Source organism: Rhinolophus sinicus, chromosome 16 (genome assembly GCF_057876585.1).
Source record: "Rhinolophus sinicus isolate RSI-liver-muscle chromosome 16, RSI-T2T, whole genome shotgun sequence".
Classification (NCBI taxonomy): domain Eukaryota; kingdom Metazoa; phylum Chordata; class Mammalia; order Chiroptera; family Rhinolophidae; genus Rhinolophus; species Rhinolophus sinicus.
In genome coordinates this window covers 135,015,812-135,040,502 of record NC_142516.1, presented here as the reverse complement: position 1 = coordinate 135,040,502, position 24,691 = coordinate 135,015,812, and the positions used below count along the sequence as shown (strand labels likewise).

At 44.7% G+C, this 24,691-nt stretch overlaps 1 protein-coding gene across 1 annotated transcript; it reads left to right on the top strand.

Moving 5' to 3' along the window:
- Nucleotides 1-926: 926 nt before the first annotated feature.
- On the top strand, nucleotides 927-23,436 carry PLAT (plasminogen activator, tissue type). Its single transcript, XM_019742059.3, has 14 exons — nucleotides 927-1,104; nucleotides 11,530-11,618; nucleotides 12,771-12,813; nucleotides 14,159-14,296; nucleotides 14,690-14,800; nucleotides 15,178-15,352; nucleotides 16,236-16,327; nucleotides 17,538-17,712; nucleotides 18,230-18,315; nucleotides 19,242-19,437; nucleotides 19,549-19,685; nucleotides 19,847-19,987; nucleotides 20,823-20,989; nucleotides 22,528-23,436. Exons 2-14 carry the CDS (start codon nucleotides 11,547-11,549, stop codon nucleotides 22,684-22,686), a joined length of 1,692 nt encoding a protein of 563 aa, XP_019597618.1. The 5' UTR covers nucleotides 927-1,104; nucleotides 11,530-11,546; the 3' UTR covers nucleotides 22,687-23,436.
- Nucleotides 23,437-24,691: the final 1,255 nt, after the last annotated feature.

The window sequence follows — 24,691 nt, the reverse complement described above, 5'->3', positions numbered from 1 at the left end:
TGCAGATGCTAAAGCACAGCATAACAAAAACTTGACCGAGTTTTCACATCCCTCATTACTGGTAGAGCTGATTCAAGCCTAAGCCTTTCCCCTACACTGCGCTGTGTTTCGTTATTACTCATCTTTATGGTGTTAACAAGTCAAACAGGTTGTCTATCTCCAGGAGCGTTTACATTTAAGAGCAAACTATAGCACACTGAAAAGCTTCCCGTCCAGTTAAGGGGTGGGTGGCGGTGATAGAATTTCAGGCAAGGTTGAGCAGAAGAATAGTTTGGGCAGAGCATTAGCTCAGTACCCCCACCCCCTTTATTCCACAGCCCCTCTCAGGGAATGCTGGAGCTGAAAAGACCTCACTTACCCCTGATTCATTTTATAGAGAGGTGAAATTATTTTCCCCATGATTGTAGAGTGGCAGGATTGGGGAGTGGCAGGGCAAGTGCCTGATGAAGCAGATTCCAGACTGGGGCACTTTCCACTGCAGGTGAGCAGGTGAGCCCTGCCAACCTTAACTGCCCCACCCTCTCCCCAAATGCTCCAACCTTGGCATTTCCTCTGCCTGCAGGCAGCTGGTCCACCTGTTCGGTCCTTCCAACCTCTTGTGTCCAGAAGGGCAGAGTTACTGCTGGAGATACCAGAAGAATCCCTAAATCTCCTCAATGTGTATTTGTTTAGAATTGTGAAGACCACTGTTGGTGACAGGGGCTTAGAGCCAACTGATCCTCGGGGTCCCTTTTAGGTCATTGAGACTAGGATTCTAAAGGAAGATGACTCTTAAGGTTCCGTCTAACTCCCAAATTCCTGTGATTCAATGACATCAGGATCATGAATAATCAGGCTGGCCCAAAGCCAGGATGGGCTGTGCAGCTTCCATCGTGAACTTCCTCCCCCTCTTTATAAAAACAGGCCCGCCCCGCTTTGGCTCCCTCATGGCTCTGTCCACTGGACATCCTCCTGCTGCAGAGAAATCCGCCCACCAGGGGCCACCGACCCCACCCCCTGCCTTGAAATTTAAAGGAGGTCGGAGCTGTGCAGAAAGATTGGCGCTGAGGTCTTGCAAGAGCCGAGGCTGACGAGAAAACCTGGGAAGGAAGACAAGGAGTGGCGGTAGGTTGAATTCTGTGCCTCTCTATGCATCTGGCTCCTTGTCTCTCTCTTAAAAGTCTTTCGGGCAAACTGAGGGACTGACTTTGTAATCCAGGCAAAAAGAGGCTTAGCTAGAGTCTACACCCGGGGGAGGTGGTCAGGGGAAGAGAGAATAGGAGGGGTTATTTCTTGGAGAAGAAATCTCTGCTTGCAGAGTAAAGGGAAAAGTGAAAAGAATTATACAGAAATGCTCTGAATAGACAACAGGAGCACCTCACGACTAATGGGCCAGAAATGTAAAATCAGCTGCCTACGGACATGCTGGTGGGGTGGGGGTGGGAAGTGGGAGGGGGCTTGTCTGGCTAGGCAGCTTCCCTCAGGGACCCCTTGGAGAAGCTGCGGCTGGGGATGGGGCAGAGAGTGACTTACCTCCAGAGCACAATTAACTGGTGGAAAGTGCCAGGAAAGAGGAGGGGACTTGCAGAGAAAGGCCTCTGCTCTCCCCTGACACCCCCCACACCATCTCCGCTGGACAGTTTTGTCTTCTGGATTTTTGCCTAGTGCTCAAGGGTGACGTCTTCTTTAAGGAGTTTTCAATTACAGGGGGAAAATAACATCAATGTCTTTTATTCTTAAAGCACTCTGCAGGAAGCATATCAAGGCTCTCTAGATTTTCACTGTTATTATCTTTATTTTCTTAACCTCACAGGGAGGGCAGGAGGGAGGCAGGGAGAGAGGAAGGGAAGGAGGAAAACATGCTGAGCTCCTAGGTAACTAATGACAATCTCCAGAGCAAAGAAGTGTGGTAAGGATGATTTATCTGGTGGCAGAGTTGGAATAATAATGGTGGTCTCCTGCAGCTGATTGATGACAGAACTGTGTGTGTGTGTGTGTGTGTGTGTGTGTGTGTGTGTATGTGTTTGTGTGTGTGTGTGTGAGCATTTACAATCCCATGAAGAAATTCTGCAAATACAACTGTTAAGTAGAGTTCTCTCAAAAGGACTTCTTAGCAATGCTTGCCTGTGGGCAGGAAGACTCTTGCTGGGATCTGGATACTGACTTGTCCAGAATCAATAGATGATGGTCTGAGTGAGCTGCTGGGTGAGCGAGTGCTTCCTGTAAGAGCAGAGCCAGGCTTGGGGCACCAGCAGGGAGGCAGTGAATATTGAACTAGAAATAGCTCCATTCCTACCCATCAATTTATTCTACCTAAAATGTTCTCAGAGACACCAGCCTTGAATCTCTCGATTTTGTCAAGAGTCAGCAACAGCTAATCTCTGTCCAAATGGGTCTGTCTCTGTCCAGACTCTCCAAGACCATCTCAGTTCATTTTGCAAAGCCTTGTATCAGATTCTGCCAGTGTCTGTGCTATTCGCAGTTGTTTTATCATAGGTCCGGCACCGTTCATGCAGCCAGGGAGGAGCTGAGGAACAGCAATAATGCTCTTCTTAGTTTGTGCTCATGGAGGCAGGACTCAGGGACTCGGGGCCTAACACACCGATGGGGAGGGCTGAGGATCAGCATATTTCAAACCACTGTACCAAGCAGCCCAGCCTCAGCTTTGGTGGTGTGACTGGAAGCAACCCTAATCATTTACTAATTTTGTAAATGAGTGGTGGGGACCACAGAGCAATTGGAGAAATGTGCAGTCCAGGTGAGGCTTGTTACTAACCTGCCAACAGAAGTTTTTCTAGTCGTGGGATTCTATAGCGACTTAAGGGCCCCTTTTGCTAGGATAATCATTTGGAAGGAGCAGTGCTAGCTTTGGGACTTCCAAAGCTTCCAGAGTGTGTGTAGGTTATTCTCCAGCAGACAGCTGAGGTGGCGACATGGTTCAAAGCAATGGTAGTGGATTTAGCTCCAGTCAAATTTAAAATGCATCTGCTTCTCTGAGATACAGAGTATCTGGTTATGAGGAAAAATTTGGGTGTTGAACTAAAACGTTCAGTTTCACTTTATTTGGCATTGTGCGTCTGCCGTCTCAGAATAAAATTCCTGTTTTCTGTGAGTGGTTTTCAGTTCTTTCGGATAAAACGGCCAGGATAGACAATGAGTAACCAGTACTCTGTCCCTTCTTTCTTTGGTCATTTGCTTTGCATGGGGAAAAATTCTGTGCATAGTTTCAGGTTGCAAACTTCATCCTGGTCAACTAGCTCGCAAAACCATATGGTGGCTCTTAGGTCAAACCAGATAAAAAAGTGAGGCTCCTTTAGACTCACAGAAAGTTAGAGCTAGAAAGAATCCATAGAGATCACCGGCCCTGGTCCAGCCCCATGGTCTGCTGACATTGGCTTAGCTGCGTACTTACATTCAAGGACAGCACATTTTCTAAGTGCTATTTTGTACCTTTTATGTTCTACTCTCCTGCCTAGGAGCTAGTCTTCTGTAGAAGGGGGTAGAGAAACAGATAAAGCTCTTGGTCACCTGAAAATTAAGTCCTATGACAGAAAGCTTACTGAACCAGATGCTGGGCACACAGCAGGCGTTTCATAAATATTGTTTGAAGGGATGACTCAGGCCCGTTCTGGGGCCGATCGTGATTACCCAGGAAATGCTAACCAGGTGTCCTTCCTACAGAACGAATAGTTGGCTCTCCTCAGCAGCTGCCTAGCACTCTCCGTGCCAATGGCCAGGCTCCAAAAGGTGACTCTTGGCCACCAGGCCCAGCTGAGGTGCACAGGATGGCTATGTGATGCACCTGATATGTACACCAGTGGCTTGGAGAGGTTTGTTTGGGGATTGACCTGCAAGACCTGATTCTACCTGGAGCCTCTGACCATGTCAAGGTTAGGTTGAATGCAAATACTGGGAGACCTTTGTATGAAGAGCTTTTTCAGCTTATTATATAGGCACAAATATTCCATTAACTTACAGCTAGGTATTAGAGAATCCAAACTGAACTCCTCCCCCAAAGGCCCCTATCCTACACCTCTTGGGCTCTCCAAACCACACTTCCTCCTAGGGACACCCTGGAAGGGAGACCCTGAGATGTGTGAATTATACTTCTTTGCCCAAAGAAAGGTGTTTGTGCTGAAGAGTAAGAGGCTCTGGTTGCTTGTGCCTATTTCCCTGGGCCCCAAGCAATGGGCCCATCTTAGAGATATGCTGTCAGGAATACCCCTTCATTGCCTGGGTAACTCCTATTTTTGTTCAATATACAGCTTATATAGTACCCATTCCAGAAAGCCTACCTTCATCAGCCCCTCCTCTACTCTCCAGGAGGACCCCGCTTCCTCTGCATCCCCACCTTTCATCCTCACCCCCTAGCATATCACAGCACTGATCACATTCTGCTATGATTATCTAGTTACTTGTTGGTCCCCTTCCTAAACTGAGTTTTTGAGAACAGAGCATATGTGTCTTTATACCACAAACCTATGCCTGGTGAACAGTTGGTGATCAATAAACCTTTGATGATAAATACAGAGAGTGAGTAAATCATCACCTTGAATTCAAGAAAGGAGGAAATTAGACTGAGGTTGAGGTTGAGGTGGGTGGAAGGGGGATCTGATAGACACTGGAGGACGGCACCCGAGAAGGTCCTCAAGCTCCTTTATTTGAGATCTTTGCGTGAGCAGTTTGATGTCAGCTAAGTTTCTTGAAGGTAGGGAACAGAGGTGAGTGGGGAAGATAAACCCAGTAATCTACGAATAATCTTAAAAAAACAACAACAACAACTTCCAGTCAACTTCTCTGTTGGCTATTTACATTTTGTCATGTTCACGAAAAAGAGAAACTTGTTTTATTTTTCCTCATTGTAGTAAGAGCCACTGTCTGCCACCTGGGCTGCAGAGAGAGGGGTTTTACTGAGAAGCTTCAGTGTCCCTGTTTTTCTCACATAATGTCTCTGGTTTTCAAATATTCATGTGGTCTGCATTCGACAACTCTTATCAGTAGCGAGGGCCTCATCTTCCAGCTGTCTTAGCTGCTAATTCTGGCTTCCCATCAGAGTCCACAGTAGCCTTGGCATGTGTGGTGTAAATAGGCCTGGGAAAGGCAAAAAAAAAAAAACAGATTAAAAATAGGATAAAAGACACCAGCTCACATTCAGGAAATAATGGCTCCTGTTAATACTGATCTGTACACATACATGAAGGGCATGATTCCATCAATGGTAAGGCATCTGGGCACAGATTATCACAAAATGGCCCGATGATCTAGGAAACAGTATTTGGTATTAACACTTGAGCCCCATGAGGACCGCTTGGCAGCTGCTAGTTATTGTTCCAGGAAGAAGCTATAAACTTCGGTGCTCCCCTTTCTGAAGGATGCCCATGACAGTGAGTACAGGTAGCCCTGCTGTGCACCCGCCATAAGTAGGGGCCTTCCCTGCTTCTCTAATTGCCATAACAATTCAGCAAGGTGGAAATGACTAGCCCGTTAGAAAAGTCAGGAAACTACACCCAGCTGCCTGTAAGGAGCAGGTGGAATTTGAGGTTAAGACTCCGAGGCTGTGCTCCTCACATTATGACATGCTGCTCCTCTCAAATACCAACTTTGAACACATTAAAAACATTTGCAATCCAGCATCAGGACACAGTAAGGAGCAGTGGAAAGAGTGTCAGGTTTTGAGTATTAGAACTGAGTATCCTGGGTTTGAGTCCCAACACAACCTCTAACAAGGTGTGTCACCTTAGGGCCAAGTCCCTCATACTTTTTTAAAGTTCAATTCTCTCATCTGTAGAAACAAGTAATAATATTGCCTTCAATGATTCAATGGATGTAAAAGAGTTTTGTAACCTCTGTGTCTGGCAAGTTGTGGGTACTCAAAAAACTGATGAGTAAGTGGCATTAATCCATTTCTCAAAAACATACTCTCACATTACTTTCATGAGTCCAGTAAATTACAAACAAATTCATGTAATAATACAATGACAGTTTCGATCATTTTTTTCCTGATGCAAGTGTGTTGAAATCAGGAGACTCTGAAAAATTATCAAATTATTACACATTGAATTATCATACAGTGATGTTTGCTTTAGGGAGTGGAAGGAAAATGAGGAACTATCCTCATTGCTTAACCAGGGTTTTTTTTTCTTTTTAGATTAGATTGCAGGGTTTATTTAGATTTAGACTTTGGGGTTAACATTTTATTGCACTGAGTTAGCTTTTGCCAGCTGAACATTGTTTTTTCTTTACCAGGACCTAAGTTTATTAGGAAAGGATTTCTTTTTTTGTTTTTATTGTAGGAGGAGGTTGGACTTCTATTTCCCTAGACCCACAACCAGGATTGCCTGTTAGAGGGTGGAGTGTTGAGGAGATAACAGTGCTCAGTATAGAGTTTTCTAAGTAACTAGGTTAATATCACCTGACTTAGACACAGGTCATATGCTATATTTTGAAGATGCTTTGGAGAGAATTCTGCCCTGAGAAAGTGAGTGGAGATGGGTTGGGGGGAGAAGAGGATTCTATTCTATTCATATCATTGGAATGGATCAAATTAGATAGGAAACAGACACTTCCTCTCTTGTCCCCTAGTTATAAAGAGTTCTGTTCAAAAAGAGAGAAAATAAGCTTTGGCACATGGAAAATTACCTTTTGAAATGTTAAGAATTTCTTACATGGTGACAGTTTTTGGCAATGATTTTTATTCTGAGACCATGGCCACTATAAAAAGCAGGACCTGTATACTTTTAAGTGGGACCAGAGCTACCAGGCCAATAGGTCCTGTCCTGGCCTCTGACTCTGGCTCAAACAAACGTGAGCCTTTGTGGGAGCTCACCACCTTCACTGAGAGCTGGTTCCTCTCCCCATCTCACCTCCTCTCCTGTCCTGACTCTAGTGACACGCCTTTGCTATTCCACAGAGTTCTGTCTATTTCTTTTCTAATTTGCTGGCATCCATTCTGGGCCATTGTGGTTGGGGAATGGAAGGAGGGTGTTGTTGGTTTTAAAGCCATGAGTCATTTTAGGGTATTTGGTACTCTTGGAGGCTGACCTCCTTTTAGATTTTCAGAAAAAAGCTTTGCAAAGCAATAATAACCCAAAAATCTCCTTTACCAAAGATTCAGAGAGCAAACCTTGCACACAGGGTAAAATTTGATCACAGTATCAATTTACTTTAGTCTTTCCGTCCTCCTCTAGCTTGCTCATATGTCTGACTTTTTCTTGCTGGCAAAAGTGGAAACTACAAATCCTCCAGTTCTATAACATCTGAGGTGATTGCATTGTTTGTATCTGGAACTTGACTGATTGATTAACTACATTTGTACAGTTCCTTTATTGCAAATCTTTATTGCATGTGGCCGAGGGTTTAAATACAAGTACTTATACCCACTTTTATAAGTGTTTTACAGTTCACACAGCATGTGCACATTCCTTATATTATTTGTTCTCACAACAGAAACCACAGAATGTTAGTCCGGGGGAAACCTTGAGAGTCCAGCCTACTTGGTTTTGCATCCCTGGGAACAGATTTTATGTCTCAAAATATAAAAGCTTTTAGAAGGACACCACATTAATTTTTATTCAGTCATTTTTACCTTATGTGAATGAGTGCATTAGTTCCTTTCCTGAGAGCAGATGTCTATGTGGGAAGATGGATAAGATAGGAGGACAGTGGAGGGGAAAGGGTAATACAAAGGGAATGTAAATGCACTGAGGACAACACATCATCTGTTGTCCCCCAGGTCCTTCCTTTAGCAGTCCTACTGCCATTCCAATGGCTTCACCCAGTCTAGACTCAAACAGTAATTAACTAGTGCCTCTCTATCAACATTCCCCCATGTTACCCCTGCAGAAATGGACAGTAAGTTTCTGGTTGGCGTGATCATTGATTTCTCAGCCCGAAGGGCACACGTCCTGAGCTCTAGGAGAGTAACCCTCCCCCTGGTTAGCAGACTATTGTTCCCGTTTTTTCCTAGAGTAGTCATCATTCATGGGTGTTCAGAGCCAGTGAACAGAGTCTCTCTGTTGCTGCAGCCAGCAGGACCTGACATGGCTCCCAGGCAGGAAGTTCAGAGATGCTGTGGAAGCAGACAAAGCGAGGCCTCTGCCTATAGTTGTGCAGGCTGTGTCCTGCACAAGCGTATGTGCCAATGCATCCTTGAAATCCAGGTCATGCTTTATTTGCCAAGTCATGTGCCCTGTTTTTTCTAATTTGCATAGAGTCGTTGTCAACTTGCCAAGCTCTGTGTCTGCTGAACTCCATCCACCAGAGAGGGTACCTTTTGCACATCTGCAAAAACCAATTTTTATGTGCTAAGGTCAGCCTGCCAGGGCTGGAGCCTTGGGATCTTGGGAACTGCAGGCTTGATGGCCATTCTACTGCTCCTCTCACACCATGATTCGTGCAGTGATTCAGAGATTCCAGTCTAACAAAAGTGAAAATCTTCATGGTTTTTCTTTTTCCTTTCCTCTCTCTTTTTTGCTTTCCTTTCCTTTTTTTCCCTTTCCTTTCCTTTCCTTTCTTTCCTTCCTTCCTTTCTCCCTTGCCTCCCCTTGCTTCCTTGCCTTTTTAGTTCTTTGATCATGGGAAACTGTTAAATATAGCAAAAGGAAGAGAACAGAAAAAAATTACAAGTCTTTGTACTTATAAAGCAAACCTCAGAAGGACTTCTCACACTGATTCCTCAAACCTCACCTCCCACCCTGCCGTCTCCATGAGCGTCTGGTGCGTCTCCCTTTGGTGGGAGCCCGTGGTCCCCTGAGTCTGAATCCACGTTTCTGGTATGCACTTTGTTCTTTGTCCAGGTACCACCCCAGACCTCTGCACCCACCTCTTTAACAAAGGCGAAACAAGGACACGTTTTCCTGCCCTTTCTCCTCCTTCCTTGTCTTCGGACTGCACTGGAATGACTAAGTTCTCTGTCATCCTCGTACCCCCTTGGCCTGTCCAGATGCTCTCATTGCCTCTGTGCAGTGAGGATGAAGCTGTCGAATTGTTTGTGTGTGTGTGAGATTCAATGGCACTGGATCAGCTCAAGGCCCAGCAAGGCCAGAAGAGTCAGAGGAAGATTAAGAACTGATAGAAGAGAGACAGTCTCTCATTCTCCCTGGAGCAGAGGACAAAAATATGCTCCTTCCCCCGTTATGCTGATTCTTTAGTTGGTCAAGGGTTTAGCACGAGGCAGCTGTCGGAGTCTTTACACTCAGCCCTAAGTCAGACTCCTCCCCCCCATGTGATCCCCCTCCCCCTTCATTTGTCAGGGAATGCAAGTCCAGTAATAGTTCGCTTCTCACTTTGCAATTTTCCAACATCTAGAATTGTGTTCCATTTATCAGGATGGTGAGTTCTTGAAATAAAACAGTAACTTGGTGGGCATCCAGAGAAAAGACTAAACCAATCCCCTGGGCTTGGGTAAAGGAGTATAATTGAAAGGGCTAGTTGGTTTGGCGTGCAACTTAAGTTCCTGTCCGGCGGGTGGTTCATTTACTCTTTCATTCATTCTTGTTTCATTCAGAATTTCTTCATAAAGTCCTCAGAGTTTAGACATCTCCCTATCCTCAAGGATTGGCTAAGCTAATAGAAGATGGGGTAATCTGTAAATATGTGAAAAATGATTAATGTCAGGAAGAAAGAGGGAGAATACATTTAAGAAGATCTATTTCTAAAGGATATAAACAATGGAATAAAATTAAGAAGGGGAATTCAAGAGGAATTTTAGGGAAATTTTGAGAAAGGGAAAGTTTAAGGAACGTTAAGAAAGAAAATCCAGAGCAATTCTGTGTTCAGAAGACCCCCCCGGTGCGCTCCAGTTGTGGATGGACTCACCTCCCTACTGCTTTCTTCTGAAACTGCCTGAAACCAATAAGTAGTAGCAAGCTGACTCCTCTGAGTAAGGAAACAGTCCCCCAAAAGCACATCCCACCCTGCCTAGAAGGGGGCTTGGGCATGCAAATCAGAACAAAGGCGCAGATCCCAAGCTTCTTTTTGTTTCCTTCACAAGGACCAAGTGGTGTGCTGGTTAGCAAGACTCCCTCTGAGCCCAGGGTCTGGGTTTTCTTGCTGGAATCATTGTTGGCCAGGTCCTCCCCCTCCCCCTACTCTAGTTTCCCTCCTCTGCCTGTCACCAGCACCCCAGGAGAAATCTTTGGGGCATAAAGAGTCTCCCACCACCCCTCCCACCCTTTATTTTTTTATCCTCTCTCTGAAGGGAGCTTGGGAGCATGTAAGGGGACTGACACTTCCAACAGCGAGTTTCTTTTGCGAAGAAACAAAGAAGGAACCAGAGTCAGAGGTAGCCAGGATGAAAGTGCTGGAAGCCTCTGAATGGACAGGTCCCTTAGGATCCTTGGGTTGAGGGGGAAGGGTGGGACCAAAAGTTGTTGTGACTGAAGGGAAGTGAGTCAAAGGAATAAAGGCCCTAATTTAATTCTTATGGACGAAGGAGTGAGTGGGTCTGCCAGACCACAAATAACGTCCCGACCAACTAACCCACTTTAGGTTGCTGAGGGCAAGATCACTAGTGAAAGGCACATGGAAACCGGGAATTTGGGGCCCAGGAAGATCTGAGTTTAACGACCGAAAACCAGATGCCTCTGCTCCTTTCTGCAAATCTGCACTTTGTCAGGCCTGTCTAGAAAAAAAAGACACAGACATTCCAATGGAGCGGCGGGGAGGGGTGAAAGCTGATATGGAGGAGACTTCCCTTTGTTAGACAAAGAGGCATGGAAGTGTAAGAGGAAGAGCTGAGGCAATCTGAGGTAGACTGGCTCTCTGATGTACCAGCAATCAAATCCCTATGGTTTCCTCTAAAAAGTCAGAGAGATATTGCTGTGGCTCCGTCTAGTCAACCCCAGGGCAGGAGTTCACTTCCAGGGAAACCCAGCGGTACCCGGGCGGCCAAGAAGTGCCAGGGATGCTCTTACCTTTCAGCCCATAGAAGTCTCTGGGCAAAATGATCTTCCAACGAGCTCTGTCCATCAGTGGATGCATGGATAAAGAAAATGTGGTCTGTACAGGCAGTGCAATATAATTCAAGCTAAAAACAAAGGCATTTCTGACAAATGTTACAACATGGATGAACCTTGACAACATGATGCTAAGTGAAGTCAGCCAGACACAAAAGGACATTGTATGATTCTCCTTATAGGAGGTACCTGGAATAGTCAAAGTCATAGAAACAGAAAGTAGAATGGTGGTTGCCAGGAGAATGGGGAGTTATTGTTCCATGAGTACAGAGTTTCAGTTTGGGGAAATGCAAGTTTGCAAATGGACAGCAGGGATGGCTGCACGACAATGCGAATGTACTTAATGCCACAGAACTGTCCACTTTAAAATGGTTCAGATGGTACATTTTATGTATATTTTATCACAATAAAAAATGTATACTGTTATATATATTTAAAAAAATATTCCAGATACTTGTCATGGCATTTCCTGCTGTGGGAGTTAATTCTGAAGGGCCCTGGCCATGATCAAGTTGCAGGTTCTTGGACTTAGTTGTTTTCTTTGACCTCTCGTATCACATGATTTAGCTTTTTTCTACTCTCCCAAAATTTAAAGGACACTCTGAAGAAACCATGAATAAAATGAAGAGACAACTGCTGTGTGTACTGCTGCTTTGTGGAGCCGTCTTCACTTTGCCCAGCCAGGTGAGTGTGCGCTTCACGTCTGTGTGCCCCACCCCTCGAGGCTGTGGTACTTCCAGGCGCTTCTCAGTACACCCAGGAGCCCCAACGTGGGGATGGTGTCAGAGTGGAGAGACAAAGGGACAGAGGCCAGCAGAGCTACCAAACACACATGTACACAGTCCCCAGGATGCTCAGGATTCAGGCTTCTGGCAGCAGAACCCTAGACACTCATTCTGACTTGAGGAAACAGTTCTTAATTCCACTCCACTGCCTCTGAATGCCTTCTTTGGAACTGTTTTTAAAGAATGTGTTTGAATTAATCCATAAAGTACTCATAAAAGACAATGCAAGCACTGTGAGCTATAAAAGCAGGCAAGTAGCCCTCTTTTTTTTTCTTAATTGGGGAATATTGGGGAACAGTGTGTTTTTCCAGGGCCCATCAGCTCCAAGTCAAGTTGTTGTCCTTCAGTCTAGTTGTGGAGGGTGCAGCTCAGCTCCAAGTCCAGTTGCCATTTTCAATCTTAGTTGCAGGGGGCGCAGCCCACCATCCTATGCGGGAATTGAACCAGCAACCCTGTTGTTAAGAGCTTGTGCTGTAACCATCAGCCATCCGGCCACCCAAGCAAGTGGCCCTCTTGCTGCTTGTAATCTAATTGGGATGGAAGCTGTACAATACACATGCTCTCCAAAATGCCCAGCAACAAAGGGCATCATATGAGGCCACATGAGCAATACCTGAGCAGCAAGATTTTAGAGGAGAGTCAAGGATGGTTACGTGGAGGAGCTGAGAACTCCAACTCCACCATTCAATATGGTAGCCACTAACCACTTGTGGCTATTTAAATGTAAGTTAATTAAAATTAAATAAAATTCAATTTGGTCATACTCGCCATATTTCAAGCACTCCGTCACCATATGTGACTAGTGGCTACATATTAGCACGGATATTAAACATCTCCATCATTCAGAAAGTACTTTTGGACAGCGCTAGACTAGAAGGAGAAGAAGAATTAGATAAGAAGGCAGGAAATGGACATTCCACCTGGGGCCAGTTACGTGAGGGGGAATCTCTGGGCAGGGGGCATCTGGATATGTGGTCGTTTGGGTTGGCCACCTTTATTCTTAAGACACCCAGCATGTACTGATCCTTTTTCTACCTGGGTTTCTTTGCAGGAAATCCACAGGCGATTCAGAAGAGGGGGCAGGTCTTACAGAGGTAAGATGAAGCTGAGGAGGAGTGGGGTTGATGGAGGTGGGAGGCAGGGTAGGGCTCAGGGGCTCAGGGTGCTTTAGGCTCTGTCAGTGTGTTTATCTTCTACCCACGACCTGCTAATTTATGCTATGTGAAGGTGACATTGTGCAGGGCAATTCTGCAAAAGTGTCTGTGTTTTCCCTCTATCACTTACTCACCATGTACCCAGGTAGCTGAAAACAGTGAGCTGGAATCTGAGAGGACAGGGACAGGTGTGTCCTCAAAGAGTCAGGCTGTTAGGGAGTCAAAAAGCTGGTGGGAGCCTGCAAGCTCAATGGCCCTAAGTCCTGTTACACAGAGAGGAAATGGAACCTGGAGGGATTGAGCGATTTGCCCAAGGCCATACTGCTGCCAGGCCGCAGCTATCCTGGTCCTCTGGTGTCTTTTCCTGGGCTGTGATCCCATTCCTGCTGGAATCCGCCTGGCATCTGTCTTAACAGCTCTGTGCCTCAACTTCTTTCGGTTGGTAAATAGGGATAATTAACTTTCTCATTAGAATTCCAAGAATGAAAAATGCTAACAACTGGATTGTCTTGACTCTGATTTGAAGAACTCTAGGCCTAGCTTCAGGTCCAAAACTACCAACTTGGGCCCTCATCTCTCCTTCATGAGCTAGTTCCTTTTGCGTCTGAAAGACTTTGCAATACACCTTTTAAGGTGGACGTTTCCTCAGAGTAAGTCACACCTTAACTCTCAATGCCCTCGCTGTTGGATAGCACAGCATTTCTGACAAGGTACGCTGGCCCCAACAGGCCCTCAAAAAAAACAACAGCATTGTTTACAATGAGCATTATGTTGCTTCCTTATTTAAAGATTTTTTAAGTTGGTGTTCTCTTTTGCAAAGAAAGAGAGAAAGAGAAAGAGGGAAAGAATATTCATACGAGTATTTCAGTGATTTTCATTATACCAAAAATACTATTGGAAGCAGCGCATTTTCTGCGCTAACTAAAATGACAGTTTTCTTTGTTTGGGGCCACAAATGCATCATTTCAGTGTGGCCATACTCATGTGGATCAAAAACGCTGTGTATAATTTTGATGAATTAAAATGAAAAATTGGAGTATTATCAAATAAATGTATTTTGATAGATAAATTCAAAATGAGGGTCCATCAGAGAAAAAAAAAACAATAAAAGAGGTCTTTGGTGACAAAATATTAGGTATTTGTTGTCTTCCAGCTGAGAGCAAGAAAGGAATAAAGGGTGGATCCTATTCAAAGTGAGCGAGGGATTTTCTCAGTAAGTCCAGCGGTAGGGTGTCAGTTTCTGGTGAGTTGTGCCCTAAAGAGGCCTGCCTGTCTTTTGTTATAGTGACCTGCAGAGATGAAAAAACACAGATGATCTACCAGCATCGTGAATCGTGGCTGCGGCCAATGCTTAGAAGCAACCGAGTAGAGTACTGCTGGTGTGACAGTGGCTGGTCACAGTGCCACTCTGTGCCCGTCAAAAGTATGTATGTATGGACTGAAAGCAGAGCTTTCAAGCTTCAGGATCCAGTCCCATAGCCCAAACTCTGTCTTTCATGGTCCCTGGCACGTTCAAATCTTCAAACAGAGATTCCAGGCATGTTCCTTGGGCAGATGTGAAGGTGCCAAGCAAAAAAGGAGCAAGGCTGTGTGACCTCAGACAAATGCCTTCACTTGCCGAGCCTCAGTTTCCTTATCTGTAAAATGGGGAGAATAAATAGTACATATTTCATTGTTTGCTCTGAGATTAAATCAGTTAATTTTTGTAAACCGCTTAGAATACTGCCTGACATGTAGAGAGCACTTTTAAAATTTTAATTCATATTACTCTTAATATGAGAAAATAATTAGGGGTTTCCTTGTTTATACTTGACAGGTTGCAACGAACAGAGATGCTTCAATGGGGGGACATGTTGGCAAGCTGTGTATTTCTCACATTTTGTCTGTCAGTGCCCTGAAGGATTTAGTGGGAAACTCTGTGAAATAGGTGAGTGGTTGGTGGGTGGGTGTGAGAAAGGGTCTGAAATCCCAATTGCCAAATCTACCCAGAAAGAAAAGGAAGTGTGTGGTGACAGGGACATGGGTGGGGGTCGGGACAGGAAGGGTCATCCCAAAGGTCAGTTAGGAAACCAAAGTCCTGGGCCCAATGGGCAGAACCTTGGGTGCGAATCTGGAGTCTTGCTCTGCCACCTCTCAGCTGGGTGACACTAGGCACCCATTTACCTCCTGCATTTCCAGTAGCTTCAGCAGCCAGCCTGCCTCATGGGTTTGGGGTGATGACAAAAGCAGATGTGAAACCCTTTGAGAAACAAAATGAAAGGGGGGATTTACATGTGAGGTGTCATATGTCCTGCTTTCAATCAGATGCCAGTGCCACCTGCTACAAGGACCAGGGTGTGACCTACAGGGGCATGTGGAGCACAGCGGACAGTGGGGCTGAGTGTGTCAACTGGAACAGCAGCGCACTGGCCTGGAAGCCCTACAATGGGCAGAGGCCAGATGCCATCAAGCTGGGCCTCGGAAATCACAATTACTGCAGGTGAGAGGGCCATCTTCCCTAATGAGTAGGTTTTTCTCTGGTGAGAAGCTGCTACTGTTAGAGAAAAGACCTGTATCAAATTGGTCAGAGCTCTCCATGGAAACAGAACTGGAAGAATATATATATGATTTATTTTAAGGAATTGGCTCACATGATTGTGGGGCTGGGAAGTCTGAAATCTGTACATAGGCCAGCAAGATGGAAACTCAGGGGTTGATACTGCAGTCTTGAGACAGAATTTCTTCCCAGCTTTGCTCCTAAGGCCTTCAACTGATTGGATGAGGCCCACCCACATTATCGAGGTTAATCTCCTTTTCTCAAAGTCAACTTATTGTAGATGTTAACCACCACATTTGCAAACTCCCTGTGCAACTGTACCTAGGTTGGTGTTTGATTAAAGAACTGGGCACAATAGCCCAGCCAAGTGAACACATGCAACTAACTGTGAATGTCCACCCATTGTCCACCTACGCTGTTTCCCCGAAAGTAAGACCCAGACGGACAATCAGCAATAATGCATCTTTTGGATCAAAAATTAAGACCTTGTCTTATATTATATTATATTGGACCCGGTCTTGTTTTATATTATATTAAAATAAGACTGGGTCTTACATTAATTTTTGCTCCAAAAGACGCATTACAACTGATTATCTGGCTAGGTCTTATTTCCGGGGAAACACGGTATGCATATGTCCTTAAACCATACTTAATCTCCAAATGAAGACAATAACTAAGTCCTACTTCTGCCTAACATGCTACAGCTATCTTGTGTACAACCGAAAGCACTCTAACTCTTTCCTCAGGAGAGGATGCAAAGTCCTTGGGCCTGAGGGGGAGGCTTCACTTTTAACCTCCCCCTGGCCCTCCCTGACTAATTTTTCAGAAACCCAGATAGAGACTGGAAGCCTTGGTGCTACGTCTTCAAGGCAGGGAAGTACACCTCAGAATTCTGCAGCACACCAGCCTGCTCCAAGGGTAAGTGCAGCTTCCCCACCTTCCCCTGAGGCGTCGTGGGGAGAAGAGTCTAGAAGGACAGGCTGATAGTTCTTCTACAACTGAGGAGACAAAGGAATAGGCTACTAGTTAATCATTTTGGTTGCAGAAAGAAGAAAGTCAAGAGACTTAGGTCTACATCCAGGCTTGACCTCAAATTAGCTATTTGTTTGACCTTGGGCAGATCTCTTCACACTTCTGACGCTCAGTTTCCTCATCTACAGAGGAAAATGTGGGGCTGCATCAATCTCTTTGAGAATGAATGGAGATTCTCCCTTTTTTGATTGATGGGCCTTCCTCTCTCTATATATATTTCTCTCCTTTTGACATTAGAAAATTTCCCAGATTTAAAAAATACTAAGTCATAAAAATGTACTATGAATTCAATGGTGCTTTCACAAATAATTATGTTATTGATCACAATATTGTGAAAAACATGTCTTAACATTCTAAATATGTGCATATTCAATGTGCATTGCATTAAATCTATAGGTAATGCTGACATACCTGTGAATTTGACTTTTAACAGTAATGCTAAAGCATCCTCCCCATCTCCCAGGATCTGGTCTAAATTGGGACTCATAGTCTAGATGATCTTAAAGATCCCTTCTAATTATGGTGTTTATGCATAGTGGTAAAGTTTGTCAGCTTCAAATGGGGATAAAAGAGGGTAAAATGAGATAAATAGGTGAAAATAGGCGGCACTCAACAGTTCTTGCTTCCTTCCCAAGCCCAGCAAATCCTTCAGAGCACTAGCAGACAAAATCTGAGAAATTAGGGCCTGATGACATATCCCTCCATTGAAGTACCTTGGTTCACTGTCAAATATAAACAAGGAAATCCCTAATTACTTTCAAAGCAACTTCAGGAATAATCAACGCTAATTGAACACAGCACTCTTTCCTGCTGAACCTGGATATACCCTCTGAATCTCTCTCAACACAGCAATCTAGGAAGCCACATCCAGTTGATGGAAATTGGCACACAAGAAGAAAAGCCTTTACCATCCCTCTGTAAAAGGGCTTAAGAGGGAAAGGGGCGGGGGGGTGATACTACACCCTTCTCACTGGTAGGCTGGCTGCCTTCACCTCCACAGGCCAGCAGCAACATGGCAGGCCCTGATGCAAACCCCAGCTTCCCTGCTTTAGCATTTAATTGGTTTTGTTTCATTTTGAGATTTCTTTTGTTCCAGAAAAAAATGGGGACTGCTATTTTGGAAAAGGGTTAACATACCGTGGAACCCACAGCCTCACCACCTCTGGTGCCTCCTGCCTCCAGTGGAATTCCATGATCCTGCTAAGCAAGATTTATACAGCATGGAAGAGCAATGCCCAGGCACTGGGGCTGGGCAAACACAATTACTGCCGGTATGTGACACAGGGTCCAAGGGGCTCAGGTCTGGACAGAGAGCGAGATTAGGGTCGGGGATGGGAAAAGAATTGATTCCTGAAGTTATATGGAAGACCCAGTGGGCGGGAAGAAGCTATGGTTATTATCCAATCCAACCTGTTCATCTGCTAGAATAACACCTATCATGAAAAGCGAAGTCTACCAGGTTTTCATCCCCGAATGAGAGGTCCTGTCCCATAGCCATTTAGTCTTCTTTGTCCTGCTCTCACATGGCACTGTTATTCCAATGAATTGTAAGAGTTTTCTCAAAGCACAGCTCACAGTTATCCCCAACAACCTTATGAGATGAGAATGTCATGTTGCTGAAGTGAAAGCTGTTTGCCTGCGGTTGGGTCTGAGACCGAGCCAAGCCCAGAACATGGGGTCCTCCCTCCCAGCTCAAAGTTTTTTGCCGTTTGTTCACTTCCCCTCTAATGTGGCTTGTGTTGTGATTGAAAACGTGATGGAAAACCTTAATCTCCCTGTATCGTCTAGGAATCCAGATGGGGATGCCAAGCCTTGGTGCCATGTGATGAAGGACCGCAAGCTGACATGGGAATACTGTGACATTGCCCATTGCTGTAAGGACCGGCCCTTGGCCACCTCCTTTTCCCCAGCGTCAGTGCCCTGTTCCTCTTGACCACTTTCTCTGCTGTTTCCTGTGTCTTCAAGGCTGCCTCGTTTAGACTGTATAGCTGCCAGATTTTCAGGGAGGTCAGGCCTTGGTGGGGAGGAGGCTTCCGTGACAGAAGCAATGGTGGGGTAGCAACACTCTTGGACAGGTGTCTACTTCCCATACATGGGAAATTGTCTAAGAATAGATTATTAGTACTCAGGTCCTGTGAACACACAGATCAGCCAGAATGTTCCATAGGGCACATAGAGTCTAACTGGGCAGGTAAGACACAAACTACCAGTTAACTCACAAAGAAGGTCGCGTATGATGAGTCCTCAGTGAGCAGTGTCAGGATGCTCACTCCGAACCTAGTGGGCTGGGAATATTGAGAAAGCTTCGTAAGGAGGTAGGATTTCACCTGGCTTGAAAGATGGACAAGTTTCAGTAGGTGGAAAAGAAATGGGGTAGACCTTCCCCAGGAGGAAGCTGCAATGCTTCATTATGTCTCAAACCAGGAAGTGGCTGCAGAAAAAAACCAACAGGTAATGAAGCGTAGCAGAAAGATCCCCAGTTTTGGATGTAGACAGATCTGGGTTCTAATCCAGGTGTTGTTGTGACCTTGGGGAAAATTTCTCAGCCTCTCTGAAGCTCTGTGTGGTGAAGGTTAAAGATGGTGTATAGACAGTGTTTGGCATGTACTGTGTATTCAACAAATGAAAGCTGTGGTTTTTATCATCATGGAGACTGCTATAGCACTCTGCACCAACCGGTAGAGGTGCGGTAAGCCTGTAGAAATTTGGGGTTCCAAGAGAAGAAACCAAGGTGGGTATTCAAGAACCTCACCTCATGACTGCAGGTTTGATCTCCCTTCTCTGTCCTTTCCTCTCCCAGCCACCTGTGGCCTGAGACAGTATAAACGGCCTCAGTTTCGCATTAAAGGAGGACTCTTCTCAGACATCACCTCTCATCCATGGCAGGCCGCCATCTTTGTCCAGAACAGGAGGTCGCCAGGAGAGAGGTTCTTGTGTGGGGGAATATTGATCAGCTCCTGCTGGATCCTGTCTGCTGCTCACTGCTTCCAGGAGAGGTAGGGACTTAGAAAACCCAGTCGATTTCCTATTCTCTAAGGCCTCGAAACCAGGCCCATCAGAGGAAACCTCCCAGCAAGAAGTGTGTCCTAAGGCTGTTTCTCCATTAGGTTTCCTCTCCACCACCTTAAGGTGGTCTTGGGCAGAACATACCGGTTGATCCCTGGACAGGAAGAGCAGAAATTTGAAGTAGAAAAATACATCGTCCATAAGGAATTTGATGACGACACTTACAACAATGACATTGGTAAGACGTCGTTATTCTCCCCAATCCAGTTCAAACTCCGGATCGCATAACGCACACCCACAAACCCTCCTTCCAAACCCTTGCCCCCTCCTTCATCTATTTCTGCTAAAATCAGAAGCTCTTCACACCGGGCTTGTTCTCTTCCTTCTTCTCCCTCCCAGCACTGCTGCGGCTGAAATCAGATTCGCTACAGTGTGCCCAGGAGAGTGACGCCGTCCGCCCCGTCTGTCTCCCGGAAGCCGACCTGCAGCTGCCCGACTGGACAGAATGTGAGCTGTCTGGCTACGGCAAGCATGAGGCATGTAAGTGGAAGGAAGTCACGGCCCCATCCTGTCTGTCTGCAGGACAGCAGGGGATGCAGTTGTTGACCAGAGAAAAAAGTGGTCGTGAGAATGGTTCTGGCCTGGGGTCAGGCACTGTCACTATGGAAATGTGGGCAAGTTCCCTGCAGAGTGAGAACCTATCCTCGGCCTTCCCTACCTCACAGGGTCACCATGCAGGTGTGAATAGCACAGATGCTTTGAAGAGCTTAAGGTTTCAACAAGATTCTGATGAGAGTGGCGTATAGTAATTAAAGGTGTGGCTACATGGGCTCTGCAGTGCTATAGTCCGGAGTTCAAATCCTAGTTTTGCACTTTGCTAGCAGTGTGGGCGTAGATTTTTATCTTATACTGCTCCAAGCCTCAGTGTCCTCATTGGTAAGACTGGGACAGAACTAGCTACCGCCTTAGGTTATAAGGATTAAGTGATTTATTAGGTTAAACCAGTATTTCTCAACTGGGGTGATTTTGCCCCCCCAGGAAACATTCAGCAATGTCTGATTTTTGATTGTTACAACTCCGGATGGAGGTTTACACTGGCATTTACTGAGAAGAAACCAGGGATGCTTCCAAGAACAGCATGCCCAGGACAGCCCCCCACCAAAATTGTCTGGTCCAAAATGTCAATAGTGCTGCTTTTAAAACCCTGGGTTAAACTCATAAAATAATAAAATATTGGCAATTCCATAGGATTCAACCTAATATGTGCAAAGGTTGATAAATGTTAGCTATTATTAGAAAATATGGCTTTCTCCTTCCAAAAGGTTTAAAAATAACTTGCCTTGAAACCATAAGACGTTTCCCTCCTCTCTTTCAGCTTCTCCTTTCTTTTCTGAGCGGCTAAAGGAGGCTCACGTCAGACTGTACCCATCCAGCCGCTGCACGTCCCAGCATTTGTTTAACAAAACCATCACGAACAATATGCTCTGTGCTGGAGACACGCGAACTGGAGGGGACCAAGCAAACCTACATGATGCCTGCCAGGTAAACATGAGCGTCCTACTCTGAGCCCACCCAAAGGTAAAGATGTTCTTTGACCAACACGTTCTTAACCAAGGAAAAAAGTAACAGCCAGAATGGAGTGATTTCATCTTGGTGAGGCCCTGGGGATTCTAGATGAGGGCCTCAGAGAATAAAGCAACTGGAGAAAGATCAAAGTTACCCAAACTTAAGAAATCTAAACTGCAGGAAATTTCCCCAATGTCTGCACAGGAAACTCCACCTGGTACAGGATTTCCTGTAAGCCTCAGCAATTAATTGACTATTGAAGTGATGGATACAACAACACAAATTAAGAAATTCTTGACTTCTGTAGGTTCTGGAAAATTGAAGTTGCTTTGTAACAGTGGGAAGGAGGAATGACAACTGACTGGGAAGTAGGACAGAGATGATTTGTGAGAAATAAGGTTTAAAAATTCATTGCTAATACTCTGGGAAAGCAAGCTATTTCAGGCTCTTTGTGTTGGAATCCTTATTGGAGATGGTACTTCTATTTGATAACAAGACACTAGTGTGTGGGACACAGACACACCTGTGATATTAGGACCTAAATACAGCCAATGATCTGTTATTGATGAGACATTTTCGTGCCTGCAGTGTGCCAGGCTGTCCACTGAGGGGTTGGGGTTAGAGGGGTCCAAAAAGAAGTCAGTCCAGGCTCTTGCACTGAACACTTTGTGGACTTTATTCTTATAAAGTAATCATATCAGCATTTCTCCACTCCCCCTTGGTTCCTTGATAGCCTTTGGCTCTTTGAATAGTTTCTTCAGAAACCTCAACTGTACCACCTAGCTCAACAACCATCAAAAGTTCGTATGCAAAGTGAAACATGATTATTTGCAAGCTTCAAGTGAAAAACAAAACGAAAAAAATCATTTTGATTTAATAAGACAATAACAACTAACAATTGCCAAGAGTTTTGCTAAATGTCATACGTTGTTCTCAGAGCTTTTCAAGCTTTTCTTCCAGTTAATTCCCATAACAACCTTATCAGGTATATGGTATTATCTCTATTTTATGATAAAGATACTGAAGAACAGTTAGCCCAAGGCTACACAGCTAGTAAGTGGTGCAGTTAAAACCAAGGATGAGGCCTGAAATGTCTGAGAAATTATCTCAATTGTACGTTACACTGTAGATACAATCTAATTCTCTAGACCAGGGGTGTCCAAACTTCAGCCCGCGGGCCAACTGCGGTCCGCAATCCATTGTTAATTGGCCCACAGCAAATTCCAAAAATATATTTAGTTTACTTAAATAAACCAGGTGAGGCAATACGTTCTTCACCTCGAGTGAGTGGCCTGGCTGTTTGTGTATTTTACCGCATATGGCCCTTAGTAAAAAGCGTTGAGAAAAGTTTGGACACCCCTGGTCTAGATGATCATGATCATGGAGATAAAAATGTCCCTCTCTGAACTAAGTACTTTGAAGAGTACAATATTAACACAACAAATACTAACCCTAATTTCTGCCCATAGAATCTACAATTTTTGCAAACAACTAACCTGTTCCTTCTTTTGCAGGGTGACTCAGGAGGCCCGTTGGTGTGTCTGAAGGACAACCGCATGACTTTGGTTGGCATCATCAGTTGGGGCCTTGGCTGTGGGCAGAAAGATGTGCCGGGTGTATATACCAAGGTTACTAATTACCTAGACTGGATTCAAGACAATACGCACCCATGACCAAGAACACCCAATCCCTGAAATCACGGCTGACCCTGCCTGCCTCCACTTCAGAAGACACCAACACAGAGTGCTTCTTTATACTATAATTTCTCCATCAGCAATCACACAGTATAAGTGGGGGGAGAACCGCTAGGAGAGGGGAGAGGATATATTTTCACAGGTACTTCCCACTTTGGAAGTTTTCAGGGTTTCGGGTCTGATTTCTGAATGTATTCTTTCAGACTGGCAGACAGATAAATGCCAACCCCTCCCAGAATGCCACCAATTAGGGCAGAGGAGAAATGGAATGCAAGCCCAACTCTGAATCTGTCAACATAAGAAGCTTTGGGAATGGGACCACAAAGATAAAAAAACATGTCTCCATGGTAAAAACTTAGATCCTTCAGGAAAGAAGCATTGCATTAGAAATAGAATATGTATTTATAGCCACGGGAAGCCCAACAGGGCCTGAGCCTCCCAATGAGGAATGAGGCTGGCTGGCCAGATCATATTCCTCAAAACCATCCTTTGAATCAAGTATTTGTCTTTCTCCTTTCTCCACTCTACGGATCCGGGAAGGTATTCCTTTTGTGTACAGTGTAAATCATTTTCTTATCAACTTTATAATAGAAGAATTGTATCATTTTCGTAACTGATAAACTAGACTTTAGCATATTTATAGCAATCCATTTCAGTTTTTACTTTCTGTTGCCACAATTCTGTATTATACTGTATTGAAATAATAAATTCAGATATATTTTTCACATATTTTCCCAAATCAGAGTGGAATAATTGTTACATACACAGTTTCCTATAGCTGATTTATTCATATTTACGTTTTAAAATCATTCAAAGTATTTCCTTTCATTCATTCAACACACACAGAGAATACTTGCTGCATACAAGGCAGTGTGCTAGGTGCTGTGGACAGGAAAAGGGGGAAGAGAAAGGAGTTGTTGGTCTGACAGGAAAATAAGGTTATTTCGAGGAATAACAAGGTAAAGCAGAGATGGACCACAAAATGGCAGAGGGAAACTTTTACTGGAATTCAGCTGCAGAAGGGATTAAGGAACCTAAAGGGAAAATAATAGAATTCGGTAGGGCTTTCAAAAATTGGGCAAGATGTGGACTGGTGGAGAGGTGGGGGAAAGGCGTCCCTGAAGCAAGAAATACCACTGCATGAAAATATAAAGATCTGGAGAGCAAAAAAGGCAGTGGGTATATGGGGAGTTGAGTAGTACGGTGTGAAGTGCATGAAGAATGTTGGTTGGAATGTGTTATAGGGACTCTGAATGCCAAACTGAGTTGGGACTTTATTTTGTAGGCAAAAGGGAGAGCCACTGAGGTTCTTGCTTACGGGAAGTGAGGAACTGAGCATGCCCTAGGAATATCAAGCAAGTGGTGGCTGGAGAGAGAGCAGACTAGGCAGGGAGACTCCCTTGGACAGCAACCACAGTAAGAGAAAGGAGAGGAAACGATGGGATAAGAACTTAAACATGACATGCTAACATAGCAACGTCCCAATTGTTGGTTCAGATGAGAAGCTAGTATTCAGGCCATCTTTATTCTCATTCTATTTTGCTTTCCTGTTAATCAGAAAAAATTAACTCCCAGATCAGTTCACGCAAATGTGTTACTTCAGGAATGCTGCTTTCTGCTTCTCTTAGACTACTCTATTAACCACTCTTGAGATCTAACCCATATTCCTGGCTGATACCTGACAGTTGTTATCACCAACACCCCAGGTCCAGAAATAAATCTGCTGATGCAATGCTTGCTGTTGGGTAGATTTTGACAGTTTCTTGGAGACAAGCAAAGGTATTTGCAGTTGTCTCTGTCTCTTGAGATGTTGTCAGAATGCTCAGCTTAGAGGTTCTTAGAAGAAAAGTGGTTTCAACTCACAAAACAAAGAGTCTAGGTCTTAAGAGGTTGCGTCTAGAAGGAACAAAACCAACCTCCCTGAATTGTAGTCTCTAGACCAGTTCGATAAACGCAGGTCACAGAAACTTAAGTCACAGATTTC

What these genes read in the sequence shown, in the direction of transcription:
- PLAT (XM_019742059.3), top strand. Translation starts at nt 11,547, where the DNA reads ATGAATAAAATGAAGAGACAACTGCTGTGTGTACTGCTGCTTTGTGGA. An exon ending in GCTCACTGCTTCCAGGAGAG is followed by an intron (nt 19,438 to 19,548) that starts GTAGGGACTTAG and finishes TTTCTCCATTAG; the next exon opens with GTTTCCTCTCCACCACCTTA. An exon ending in CACTTACAACAATGACATTG is followed by an intron (nt 19,686 to 19,846) that starts GTAAGACGTCGT and finishes TCTCCCTCCCAG; the next exon opens with CACTGCTGCGGCTGAAATCA.